Genomic DNA, 13,807 nt, shown 5'->3' with positions numbered 1-13,807 from the left:
AGAAAATTTGGTTGCAGCTAATCTAATTAATAAGCAGGCACTAACATGTTCAGTATAAACTAAACACTATCCCATTGAACCAGAATCAACTGTACTTTCATCTACCGTAAGTACATTTAATACTGTAATGTAGTTACTCAAGTAAATATTACCTAATGTAATCATAAAATGCAATATACAATAATGAAAATAAATTTTATATGATTTTAGTCATACTCACCTACACATTTTTCAGCTAATTCTTCAAGGAAACCCTGCACCAGTTTTGGATTCCAGTCTCTGGTATGTATCTGAAATATGTGCTTTCGTGCCTAAATGATTAACAAAAATAACCAGATGTATCCTTAGTATTTTTGCTCCCACAACAATGCAAAATAGAACAAATTTAGAAGTGTACTATTTAAAATATTCATTTTCCAAAAATCAATACATTTAAAATGTTTAAAAATAGTTTCAACCATCATCTTGCTTTTTCAGTAACCTGATAGTGTTAAACACGAAGTTTAAAAAAAATCTTCAATAATTTACAAATTATATGCACAAAATTAACAATTTAGTATTAGAAATCCCTGCAAAGAATCCCCCCTAGAGAACTGTCCCTCTCTCCAGATCCTGGGGATTGAGTTCTGCCTTAGTCCCAGTGTTGGAAATTTCACCTGAACCTTAGCTGCTGGCAATTTACATTTCCTGTGTGTTATAAATCTCATCATCATCAAGAAACTACTCATGAAATAACGCTGGACGGCCAGCTGGTGGCGCCGTCCAAGGAGTTTAAATACTCGGGCGTGGGCCCAGCTTACCAGGGACATTTTGTAAGACAAGGAACTAGTGAAGTGCAACTAGACCTCCATGTTCTGAAACAAGTTGATTAAAGCCTTGCTTTATGCTCAAACCAAGTGCGGTGAGTTTTATTAAGTCACTGTGAGAGATACATCATGGAAGCTTTACTTTTCACCTCTCTCCTGTGAAAATACCATTACAATCTGAGTCACATGATAACCAGACAAAATTTAGAAACAGGCGCAGGGGGAATTAAACAAAATATTTTTTATTGCCTCATTATTTTATATAATGTAAGCAATTAAATTTAAAAAGTCAGAGACAATTTGTGTTTTGGGAGTTTTCTTTTTAGTGAGGGGAGGAGGAATTTGCACTGAAACAGAAGAGGATGTTTATGAGGCACTTAGATACTGAGCTCAGATATTGTGCTGTCCAGCCAGGTCTGGACCAAGGTAGATGACCATCTGTTCAGGGTCCTCGTCATTGGAGACCTGAGTGTAGGCTGTATCAGAAATAGCATCAGCAAAAACTGCTAATCTAGTGTGGAAAGAGAGAGGAAGAAAAAAGTATGTTTTATAATTAGGTAAATAAATGAGAAATGGTTTAGTTGAGGGATGATGGAATAACTCCATCTTAAGCAAGTAAGTTTATGGTAGTGCATTTTGGTAAGAGAAATAAGGAGGCCACATACTCCTTGGAAAACAAAAGTCTAAATGGGGTAGAGGAGCCAAGGGATCTAGGGGTACAGATTCACAACTTAAAAGTAGCGATGCAGTTTACCAAAGCTATAAAAAATACAAACATAGGACTGGGGTTCATTTCTAGAGGAAGAGAATTGAAAAGCAGAGGGGTTATATTAAACTTGTATGGAACCTTGATTAGACCACACTTGGAATATTGTGAACAGTTCTGGTCTCCATATTACAAAAAGGACATAGAGGCACTGGAAAAGGTGAAAAAAGACTTACAAGAATGATATCAGAACTGAGAGGTTATACCTATCGGGAAAGACTGCTGGGGCGCTTTTCTCTAGAAAAGAAAAGGCTGAGGGGTGACCTAATAGAGCTCTTTTTTTATAAAGGGGATTGATAGGGTAGACATAGAGAAATGTTTCCACTTGTGGGGAGTCCAAAACTAAGGGTCATAAATATAAGATAGTCACTAATAAATCCAATAGGGAATTCAGGAGAAATCTCTTTACCTAGAGAGTGGCTAGAATGTGGAACTTACTACCATATGGAGGGGTTGAGGCAAATAGCATAGATGCATTTAAGGGGAAGCTAGATAAGTACATGAGGGAGAAAGGAATAGAAGGATATGTTGACAGGGTTAGATGAAGTAGGGTGGGAGGAGGCTCGTGTGGAGCATAAACACAGACATAGGCCAGTTGGGCCAAATTGCCTGTTCCTGTATTGTACGTTCGATGTAAAAATACTGCAAATCATGACAGTTTCCTACATTACAACAGTGACTATACTCCAAGTACTTAATTGGCTGCAAAGCGCTTTGAGACGTCCGGTGGTCGTGAAAGGCGCTGTATAAATCCAAGTCTTTCTTTTCTTTTTAGAGCAAAAAAAAACGAAATAATTTATTGCAAGAGGGGTAAAGAGAGGAAAAAAAGTGTGTGTGTGTCTGTGTCTGTGTCTCGGTGTCTGTATCCTGCCAACATTTACCTGGTGCTGGACCAACACAGAAAATCAAGTAGCATTAAAAATGAGACATCTATATTTCAGTAATGTCCATTAACATTTTTACCTTGCGTCACTCATGTAATATTGCTTCAGTAAACTTGCTGTATTGTAGCAACGACCAAGCCACTGTTTTACTGAAACTGCTGAGGGACCACAGGAAGCATCAGAAATCGGTCTAGCTGAGATTACCCATGAGCCACAGGAAAATACCAATATAAAGCTTCAAGAAGGAAATAGGATCTCAGAAGAATTTGCCAACATACCTTTTTATCAGGCAGGTTAAAAAGGAATTCTCTGTCAAAACGACCAGGTCTCCTGAGCGCAGGGTCAATGGAATCAAGTCTATTTGTAGCACCAATTATAATTACTTCCCCTCTATTGTCCAGTCCATCCATCAGTGCCAGCAGCGTAGACACTATAGAACTGATCAACACAGAAATAATGGTTCACTTATTTTCATTGATATACTGCAAGAATAACCAGAACAACCATTATGATTAACTCTAATATCAAATATATGTACAATATTGGGAGAAAAGCTAGTTGTAAATTTGCAACTTTTTAACCATTTTGGCTGCAGCAGCTACAAATATTCAAATAAACATTATGGGTCCATAAATAGGAGGATACAGTGGTCAGATTGCCTTGCCTAATATAAAAAACAACCTGATCAGAAATAGTTCCTCATCAAGGTTAGTGCACGAATAAACCAGTTACCTTAGCAACAAAGCGCTGTTCAAATAAAATATTTACAGAGATTGTAGCGTTTCGAACACATCAACTTTCAAAATGAATCCAAAAGAGGAAACTCAAATCATGAAGTCTGATGAAAGTATAGGAAGAGTTTACTAAGGCAACAGTTTTTCCTATAAAAGATGACAATTCTAACTAAATTTATTTTCTGTCTGATCAGGAAGAACATACTTATGAAGTTTGGTGAAATCACTGTTGAACAGTTTTAAGTTTGGCATTTCCAGGCTGATGTAAGTGAAATCTGGGGGGAGTTGAAAAGGACTCTAATGTTTCTACATCATGTCTTGACTCAAGTATGTTGTTTGGAAAATATCTGTCATAACAATTCTTAATGAAGTAGCACCATTTTACCATCAGTACTTGTATAACCAAATGGAAATAAAATATTTTGGTAGTCAATATCAATTTGTAAAGAGCAAATCATGCTTAACTTATTTAACCAAATTTGTTAAATCAAGTATATAAACAAAAAGAATGCAGTAAACAAAAAGAATGCAGTGAACATGATATATTTGGTCTTTCAAAGAGAGTTTGGAAAGTGCCAAAAGAGATTTGTTTTAAAGATTAAGGTCCATTGTATCAAAAGCACAATGACTGCATGAACAGAACAGCTGAAGGACAGAAAACAGAGTGGGGTAAATAGATGTTTCTCAGCTTGACGATGCTAAATAATCCATGAAGAAAACATGCTGAAAACAAATTCACAAATATACTCCCTATATATTGTACTTTCAAATGTTTATTGTTACATTACGAATAGGTGGTGGATAAAGTATCTAAATCTTTCAAACAAAGCAAAGTAGAATAATATTTTGCTCTAATTGACAGAATAATCTAGGCACACTGGTCAACAATTTCTTCAAGCAGAAAATCAACATATTTGACATTGTCAATTGGCCGAGTTGATGATGCTCCCCCACTGGACCAGATGGCTAGAATTGCCCCAACAAAGTTTAACATTCAATCTGAATTGTCAACTTTCTGGTGCAGATAGGATTTCAACTCAATAGGAGTTCAGTGAGCATTGCAGTATTAGACAAACTCAAATGAGGTAATTTAATTTTGGCCAATTAATAAGTACAGTTAAAAAATTCTATTATATATTGTAAAAATGATTGAACAGCAGGCACAGGAAAAAAAGATTAAACTGAGATATGCTCAACAATTAATTTTCTTGACCTTTCCATCAACACTTGGGGAAGAATTGCTCTGGATGCCGTGCAGCAACATTGCAAATACAATGAAAAAGAACAGTATGCAAGATTACCCTACAAATAGCAAGCACAGCAGTTCACCACCACCCCACCCCACCCTCATAATTGCAGCTTTTTAAAACAAAAACCTGATGCTATTCTAAATGTTTAAAGGCTCTATTAGAATTTAAATTGTTGCAGAATTCATAAAACCGTACCTATGAATTTGATCTTGTCTGCTTGAACGAACTGGTGCCAGACCATCAATTTCATCAAAAAAAATGATGGAAGGTCGCATTAGGTAAGCCTGCAAAAAAATCAGATATTGTGAATTATGCCTACAAATTAAATTTAAAAATAACAATTATGCATTCAAAGACAATGGGAAACATGTTGCCACTTGCTTTCTTTACCTGGTCAAACAGGAGCCTAAGTTGCCGTTCAGACTCCCCTACCCATTTGCTTAGACAATCTGCACCTTTCCGCATGAAGAAAGAAACTTTCTTGTCTCCTATACTGCATTCGTTGGCCAGGGCTCTAGCTACCAAGGTTTTGCCAGTTCCAGGAGGTCCGTAGAATAAACAACCCCTATATCATCCAACAAAAAAAAGTATTTGTAAATGTCATCAATATTTCAAATACATTTTAACTATCTACTTCTGACGTTGAAAATCTGAGTCCAAAGAACTTCTGGGCTAGGCTGTCCATTTCCCTCCCCTCCATGGGATCTATTACATTTTCCTGAAAGGTCAGACGGGGCCTCGGATTAATGGTTCATCCGAAAGACAGGGCAGAACATCCTCAGCACCGCACTGAAGTGTCGGCCTAGATTATGTGTTCAGGTCTCGAAAGTGGGTCTTGAATCCAGGATGTTCTGATTCAGAGGTGAGTGCGCAATCATTAACCCAAGGCAAACACCCGGCAAGGGAGATAGATATGGTTTAGAGAGGAACCAATTCTTTAAACTATGTTGAAAATCAGAGTTTTTCTATATATGGAGGGGCTAATAAGTATTCAGGGACAGAGTGTTTTATGTAAATGGTCAGACATGATGGCTTCTAGCAATTTAACCTTCTAAAAGAAATAGCCACCATGTTTAGTTTTAAACATAAAAGATGGGGCTCCGTCTATAAAAATAAGATTAAAACATCACTTTCGTTGCGAAAACAGAACAGATATCCAAGTAAATAAAGTACTGCTTAGGTAATAAGAGGTGTAAAATTATTTCAATTTGGTATGGATTGAGACTGTAAAAAATCTTTCGTTTTTAATTATACCTCTGTGATGCACCTCAGGGTGTTATTCTACATTAAAGGCATTATACAAATGCAAGTTGTTGTTGTCATCGTTGTCAAAGGCAGTCACATCTCTTTTATGCTATTACTAGGAAAACATAAGAAATAGGAGTAGGCCATTCGGCCCCTCGAGCCTGCTCCGCCATTTAATAAGATCATAGCTGATCTGATCTTGGCCTCAACTCCACTTTCCTACCTGTTCCCCATAACCCTCGACTCCCCTTTGAATCAAGGGAATTTTGGAAGATCACAACCAATGCATTCACTATCTTTGCAGCCGCCTCTTTTAAGACCCTAGGATGCAGGCAATCAGGTCCAGGGGACTTGTCAACCTTTAGTTTGCCTGGTACATTTTCTCTAGTGATGGTGATTGTTTTAAGTTCCTCTCTCACTTTTGCCCCTTGATTATCTACTATTATTGGGATGCTTTTAGTGTCTTCTACCATGAAGACAAATCCAAAATATTTGTTCAAAGTCTCTGCCATTTCCTTGTTTCCCATTATTAATTCCCCAGTCTCATCCTAAGAACATAAGTAGTAAGAGCAGGAGTAGGCCATACGGCCCCTCGAGCCTGCTCCACCATTCAATAAGATCATGGCTGATCATCCTCTAAGGGACCAATGTTTACTTTAGCTACTCTCTTCCTGTCTGTTTTACATTTCTTGCTAACTTTCAATCTATTTTCTCCCTCTTTATAATTTCCCAATCTTCTGGCCTACCACTAATCTTCGCAACATTGTATGCCTTTTCTTTCAATTTGATACCATACTTAACTTCCTTAGTTAGCCACGGATGGTTCATCCTTCCCGTAGAGTCTTTCTTTCTTATTGGAATATATCTTTGTTGAGAGTTATAAAATATCTCCTTAAATGTCTGCCGCTGCTTATCTACCATCTTACCATTTAATCTATTTTCCCAGTTCATTTTAAGCCAACTCTGTCTTCATACCTGATGTGCCTTCAATAACCACAAAACTAGAAGTTATAAACTTTAACAAGTTGGCTTTTAATCACTAAGATCAGAGCTAACATCTCAACACACTGACTGGCTCGCAGGAATGAGTCATACAGATCCAGGGATCTTTATGTAAGAGAAGCCAGGGGCGGAGCCAAGAGCCAAGACCTGGAACCTTCCAGGTTAGTCAGGAAAGAGGAAGTGAAACTATACAGCGTGTGGGGGAGGGTAATATACATGAGTGCAAAACGAATACAGGCAAGAACGAATACAGGCAAGACAAACAGATTTCATTACAATACCTTTGTAATTACCTTTATTTAAGTTTAAGACACTAGTTTCAGACCCAAGTTTCTCACCCTCAAACTGAATGTGAAATTCTGTCATGTTATGAGTACAGGAACAAGGATGTCTTGCTGCAGTTGTACAGGGCCTTGGTGAGACCACACCTTGAGTATTGTGTGCAGTTTTGGTCACCTTATCTGAGGAAGGATGTTCTTGCCATGGAGGGAGTTCAGCAATGATTCACCAGGCTGATACCTGGGATGGCAGGAATGACGTACAAGGAGAGATTGGGTCGATTACGCTAGAGTTTAGAAGAATGAGGGGGGATCTCATTGAAACTTATAAAATTCTAACAAGAGTAGACAGACTAGATGCAGGAAGGATGTTCCCGATGGCGGTGGAGTCCAGAACCAGGGGTCACAGTCTAAGGATAAGGGGTAAGCCATTTAAGACACAAATGAGGAGGAATTTCTTCACCCAGAGAGTGGTGAACCTGTGTAATTCTCTACCACAGAAGGCAGTAGAGGCCAATTCATTAAATATATTCAAGAAGGAGTTGGATATATTTCTTAAGGCTAAAGGGATCAAGGGATATGGGGAGAAAGCAGGGACAGGGTACTGAATTTGGATGATCAGCCGTGATCGCATTGAATGGCCTACTCCTGCTCCTATCTTCTATGTTTCTATGTTATGATCACTCTTCCCCAGAGGATCCTTTACTATGAGATCATTAATTAACCCGGTCTCATTACACATTACCAGATCTAAAATAGCCTGTTCCCTGGTCAGTTCTACAAAGTATTGTTCTAAGAAACCCTCCCGAAAACAGAATAGTAGAGAACACTCAACAGGGGAAGACTGACAATGACACTTGGATTACAACAGCAAAATACTGCGGATGCTGGAAATCTGAAATAACAGAAAATGCTGGGAAAAACTCAGCAGGCCAGGCAACATCCGTGGAGAGAGAAATAGAGTCAACATTTCAGGTCGAAACCCTTCTTCAGAACTGTTCTTAAGAAGGGTTTCGACCAGAAACGTTAACTCTTTTTCTCTCTCCATAGATGACACTTGGATTTACTCCTACTTTTAATGATTAATGCCCTGGCATGTACATTGTCAACTGGAAGGACCATATTTAACATATTGTGCATGTTAAACTATGAATCCAAATTCACTCACTCAATAGACAGCAATCAAGCCAATCACATCCAAACAATTGCAGATCAGAAAACACCGAAAGCAATCCCTTTGAACATGAAAACATTAAAATAAATCTGGCCAATACATCTTCTAACTGCTTCAATACAAAACGGCTGTGATGGATTTGTCCAATTTCAAGTTATGAGAATTTTATATTGTATATTTTTATAGGATTGTCTAATGAACTAACATTTTAAACTGAAACACAAGTTTCTTTTGTGTAAATTTCTTTGTAATAAACAGTTTGTAGTTTAGCTTGAAAAACAGGCGAGTCAGCAATCAGCAGTACGCAGTGGCATCTCATTATTTCCCAGCAGTACAAGGATAAATTGTGCACCCCACAGCACGACATCTTGTATACACTGCATACAAGGCTAAACACCAGAAGTTGCGTTTGGAGACTAACTTTTAAGGTGAGCATGAGTAAACAGTATTGAGAGAGTAGTCTGCATCGTAAAGTTTTGATTTTAAACTCCTGAATTCAAGTTAACTGGAAATCTAACAAACTAAACGGTAAATATGCCCATGAAGAGACAAGTTGAACTGTAATTAGTATTATTCAGGTAAATTCTAGATCAAAGAAATTAAGTCTAAGCTAAATCTATCTATCTATATATATAAAAAAAAGGAGAATCGTTGTGTCTGTGTGTATGTCCGGGCATCACTCAAAAGTTATAGAGCGTACCTACACATATGTTATATCAAAAGAAAGCTTATGATTAGGGGAGCGTCATAGGCGTATTTACTTTTTGGTTGAACAGTATACAAAAAACGTTAAAAATTCCGCTCATTAGCGGTTGACCAATCCTACGGGGGGATTAGCGTTGAGTGACGTGATGGTTGACCAATCATACCGGGGAATCCGCTCATTAGCATTGAGTGACGGGAAGGTTGACCAATCCTACAGGGTGAGCGCGATGCATCACAGGGGGCGTTTCATGGCGTTTGTGGGCGGGGCTTAATCTTTCAAACTGCCGTTAATTCGGCCATCTTGATTTTTCTGCATCTCCTTCCCTCACTCTCCCTCTCTTCTTCCCTCTTCCCTCTCTTCTTCCCTCTTCCCTCCTCCCCTCCCTTCTTCCCTCCTCCCCTCCCTTCTTCCCTCTCCCTCTCCCCTCTCCCCTCTCTTCTTCCCTCTCCCCTTCCTTCTTCCCTCTCCCCTCTCTTCTTCCCTCTCCCCTCTCTTCTTCCCTCTCCCCTCTCTTCTTCCCTCTCCCCTCCCTTCTTCCCTCTCCCCTCTCCTCTTCCTTCTTCCCTCTCCCCTCTCTTCTTCCTTCTTCCCTCTCTTCTTCCTTCTTCCCTCTCTTCTTCCTTCTTCCCTCTCTCCCTCTCTTCTTCCTTCTTCCCTCTCCCTTCTTCCCTCTCCCCTCTCTTCTTCCTTCTTCCTCTCTTCTTCCTTCTTCCCTCTCCCTCCCCTCTCCCCTCTTCTTCCTCTCTCCCTCTCCTCTCCCCTCTCCCCTCTCTCCTTCTCTTCTCCCCTCTCTTCTCTTCTCCCCTCTCCCCTCTCTTCTTCCCTCTCCCCTCCCCTCTCCCCTCTCTCTTCTCCCCTCTCTCCTCCCCTCTCTCCTTCTCTTCTCCCCTCTCTTCTTCCCTCTCCCCTCCCCTCTCCCCTCTCTCTTCTCCCCTCTCTCCTCCCCTCTCCCCTCTCTCTTCTCCCCTCTCTCCTTCTCTTCTCCCCTCTCTTCTCTTCGCCCCTCTCTTCTCCCCTCTCCCCTCTCTTCTCCCCTCTCTTCTTCCCTCTCCCCTCCCTTCTCCCCTCTCCCTCTCTTCTCCCCTCTCCTCTCTCTTCTCCCCTCTCCCCTCTCTTCTCCCCTCTCTCTTCCCTCTCCCCTCTTCTTCCCTCTCCCCTCTCTTCTTCCCTCTCCCCTCCCCTCTCCCCTCTCCCCTCTTCTCCCCTCTCCCCTCGCTCTTCTCCCCTCTCTTCTCCCCTCTCTTCTCCCCTCTCTTCTCCCCTCTTCTTCCTTCTTCCCTCTCCCCTCTCTTCTTCCTTCTTCCCTCTCCCCTCTCTTCTTCCTTCTCCCCTCTCCCCTCTCCCCTCCCTTCTTCCCTCTCTTCTTCCTTCTTCCCTCTCCCCTCCCCTCTCCCCTCTTCTTCCTTCTTCCCTCTCTTCTTCCTTCTTCCTTCTCCCCTCTCCCCTCTCTTCTTCCTTCTTCCCTCTCCCCTCTCTTCTTCCTTCTTCCCTCTCCCCTCTCTTCTTCCTTCTTCCCTCTCCCCTCTCTTCTTCCTTCTTCCCTCTCCCCTCTCTTCTTCCTTCTTCCCTCTCCCCTCTCTTCTTCCTTCTTCCCTCTCCCCTCTCTTCTCCCCTCTCTTCTCCCCTCTCCCCTCCCCCCTCTCTTCTTCCCTCCCCTCTCTTCTCCCCTCTCTTCTCCTCTCCCCTCTCTTCTCCCCTCTCCCCTTCCTTCTCCCTTCTCCCTCTCCCTTCTCCCTCTCCCCTCCCCTCTCCCCTCCCCTCTCCCCTCCCCTCTCTCCTTCTCTTCTCCCCTCTCTCCTTCTCTTCTCCCCTCTCTTCTCTTCTCCCCTCTCTTCTCCTCTCCCCTCTCCCCTCTCTTCTCCTCTCCCCTCTCTTCTCCTCTCCCCTCTTCTCCTCTCCCCTCTCTTCTCCCTCTCTTCTCCCTTCTCCCCTCTCTTCTTCCTTCTTCCCTCTCCCCTCTCTTCTCCCCTCTCCCCTCTCCTCTCCCCTCTCTTCTCCCCTCTCTTCTTCCTTCTCCCCTCTCTTCTCCCTTCTCCCCTCTCTTCTTCCTTCTCCCCTCTCTTCTTCCTTCTCCCCTCTCTTCTTCCTTCTCCCCTCTCTTCTTCCTTCTCCCCTCTCTTCTTCCTTCTCCCCTCTCCCCTCTCCCCTTTCTTCCTTCTCCCTTCCCTTCTTCCCTCTCCCCTCCCCTCTCCCTTCTTCCCTCTCCCCTCCCTCCTCTCTTCTCCCCTCTCCCCTCCTCTTCCCTCTTCTCCCCTCTCTTCTCCCCTCTCCCCCTCTCTCCTCCCCTCTCTTCTTCCATCTCTTCTTCCCTCTCTTCTCCCCTCTCCCTTCTCCCCCCTCTTCTCCCCTCTCTTCTTCCCTCTCCCCCTCTCTTCTTCCCTCTTCCCTCTCCCCTCCCTTCTCCCCTCCCCTCTCTCTTCTTCCCTCTCCCCTCTCTTCTTCCCTCTCCCCCTCTCTTCTTCCCTCTCCCCTCCCCCCTCTCCCCTCCCTTCTTCCCTCCCCTCTCCCCTCCCTTCTTCCCTCCCCTCTCCCCTCCCTTCTTCCCTCTCCCCTCTCTTCTTCCCTCTCCCCTCTCTTCTTCCCTCTCCCCTCTCTTCTTCCCTCTCCCCTCTCTTCTTCCCTCTCCCCTCTCTTCTTCCTTCTTCCCTCTCCCCTCTCTTCTTCCTTCTTCCCTCTCCCCTCTCTTCTCCCCTCTCTTCTCCCCTCTCCCCTCCCCCTCTCTTCTTCCCTCCCCTCTCTTCTCCCCTCTCTTCTCCTCTCCCCTCTCTTCTCCCCTCTCCCCTTCCTTCTCCCTTTCTCCCTCTCCCTTCTCCCTCTCCCTTCTCCCTCTCCCCTCCCCTCTCCCCTCCCCTCTCCCCTCCCCTCTCCCCTCCCCTCTCTCCTTCTCTTCTCCCCTCTCTCCTTCTCTTCTCCCCTCTCTTCTCTTCTCCCCTCTCTTCTCCTCTCCCCTCTCCCCTCTCTTCTCCTCTCCCCTCTCTTCTCCTCTCCCCTCTTCTCCTCTCCCCTCTCTTCTCCCCTCTCTTCTCCCTTCTCCCCTCTCTTCTTCCTTCTTCCCTCTCCCCTCTCTTCTCCCCTCTCCCCTCTCCTCTCCCCTCTCTTCTCCCCTCTCTTCTTCCTTCTCCCCTCTCTTCTCCCTTCTCCCCTCTCTTCTTCCTTCTCCCCTCTCTTCTTCCTTCTCCCCTCTCTTCTTCCTTCTCCCCTCTCTTCTTCCTTCTCCCCTCTCTTCTTCCTTCTCCCCTCTCCCCTCTCCCCTTTCTTCCTTCTCCCTTCCCTTCTTCCCTCTCCCCTCCCCTCTCCCTTCTTCCCTCTCCCCTCCCTCCTCTCTTCTCCCCTCTCCCCTCCTCTTCCCTCTTCTCCCCTCTCTTCTCCCCTCTCCCCTCTCTCCTCCCCTCTCTCTCTTCTTCCATCTCTTCTTCCCTCTCTTCTCCCCTCTCCCTTCTCCCCCCTCTTCTCCCCTCTCTTCTTCCCTCTCCCCCTCTCTTCTTCCCTCTTCCCTCTCCCCTCCCTTCTCCCCTCCCCCTCTCTCTCTTCCCTCTCCCCTCTCTTCTTCCCTCTCCCCCTCTCTTCTTCCCTCTCCCCTCCCCCCTCTCCCCTCCCTTCTTCCCTCCCCTCTCCCCTCCCTTCTTCCCTCCCCTCTCCCCTCCCTTCTTCCCTCTCCCCTCTCTTCTTCCCTCTCCCCTCTCTTCTTCCCTCTCCCCTCTCTTCTTCCCTCTCCCCTCTCTTCTTCCCTCTCCCCTCTCTTCTTCCCTCTCTTCTTCCCTCTCTTCTTCCCTCTCCCCTCCCTTCTTCCCTCCCTTCTTCCCCCTCCCTTCTTCCCTCTCCCCTCCCCTCTCCCCTCTCTTCTTCCCTCTCCCCTCCCTTCTTCCCTCTCCCCCTCCCTTCTTCCCTCTCCCCTCCTTCCCTTCTTCCCTCCCCTCTCTTCTTCCCTCTCCCCTCCCTTCTTCCCTCTCCCTCCCTTCTTCCCCTCCCTTCTTCCCTCTCCCCTCCCTTCTTCCCTCTCCCCTCCCTTCTTCCCTCTCCCCTCCCTTCTTCCCTCTCCCCTCCCTTCTTCCCTCTCCCCTCCCTTCTTCCCTCCCTTCTTCCCTCTCCCCTCCCTTCTTCCCTCTCCCCTCTCTTCTTCCCTCTCCCCTCTCTTCTTCCCTCTCCCCTCCCTTCTTCCCTCTCCCCTCCCTTCTTCCCTCTCCCCTCCCTTCTTCCCTCTCCCCTCCCTTCTTCCCTCCCCCCTCTCTTCTTCCCTCTCCCCTCTCTTCTTCCCTCTCCCCTCTCTTCTTCCCTCTCCCCTCTCTTCTTCCCTCTCCCCTCTCTTCTTCCCTCTCCCCTCTCTTCTTCCCTCTCCCCTCTCTTCCTCCCTCTCCCCTCTCTTCTTCCCTCTCCCCTCTCTTCTTCCCTCTCCCCTCTCTTCTTCCCTCTCCCCTCTCTTCTTCCCTCTCCCCTCTCTTCTTCCCTCTCCCCTCTCTTCTCCCCTCTCTTCTCCCCTCTCCCCTCTCCCCTCTCTTCTTCCCTCTTCCCTCTCTTCTTCCCTCTTCCCTCTCTTCTTCCCTCTTCCCTCTCTTCTTCCCTCTTCCCTCTCTTCTTCCCTCTTCCCTCTCTTCTTCCCTCTTCCCTCTCTTCTTCCCTCTCTCTCGCCGTGAGTGCGGGACCGGAAAACCGGGGCTTTCCAACGAGCCGTCCCTGACCGAAATCGGACACCTGGAGTCCACAGCGAAAGGCATTCGTCTGCCGTTTGCGGAGTAAGGGGGAAGCAGGGCCTGGCGAGGGCACCGAGTGCCCGTCTTTTCAGACAGTCAACCAGCCGGCCGGCCGGCCCAACAGGCCCCTGATCAGGGGAGCGGCCCCCAGTTGTGGGCTTGCCGTGCGCCGTCCAGGCAGAGTCAGCCTGACGCGACCCGACCCGGCTGCCGGTGGCAGTGATGCAGCCAGGAAAGGCAGCGGATCCGGCACTCGGGCTAGGCCGCACTCAGG

The 13,807-nt window shown here is 45.4% G+C and overlaps 1 protein-coding gene across 3 annotated transcripts in view; it reads right to left on the bottom strand.

Moving 5' to 3' along the window:
- atad2b (ATPase family AAA domain containing 2B) overlaps nt 1-13,807 on the bottom strand; it is a 191,736-nt gene that overhangs the window by 65,419 nt on the left and 112,510 nt on the right. For all 3 annotated transcript variants that reach the window (XM_085996813.1, XM_085996814.1, XM_085996815.1), the window contains 4 exons: nt 4,831-5,005; nt 4,636-4,724; nt 2,735-2,894; nt 221-311 (listed from right to left, as the gene is read on the bottom strand). In XM_085996813.1, coding sequence (XP_085852939.1) covers nt 221-311; nt 2,735-2,894; nt 4,636-4,724; nt 4,831-5,005 — 515 coding nt within the window. The remainder of the gene's footprint in view (nt 1-220; nt 312-2,734; nt 2,895-4,635; nt 4,725-4,830; nt 5,006-13,807) is intronic.

The sequence above is a fragment of the Somniosus microcephalus genome, chromosome 9 (genome assembly GCF_052327205.1).
Source record: "Somniosus microcephalus isolate GS21.2 chromosome 9, FLI_Smic_1.0, whole genome shotgun sequence".
Classification (NCBI taxonomy): domain Eukaryota; kingdom Metazoa; phylum Chordata; class Chondrichthyes; order Squaliformes; family Somniosidae; genus Somniosus; species Somniosus microcephalus.
The sequence above is the reverse complement of the archived record's forward strand: the minus strand, read 5'-3'. Positions and strand labels throughout refer to the sequence as shown.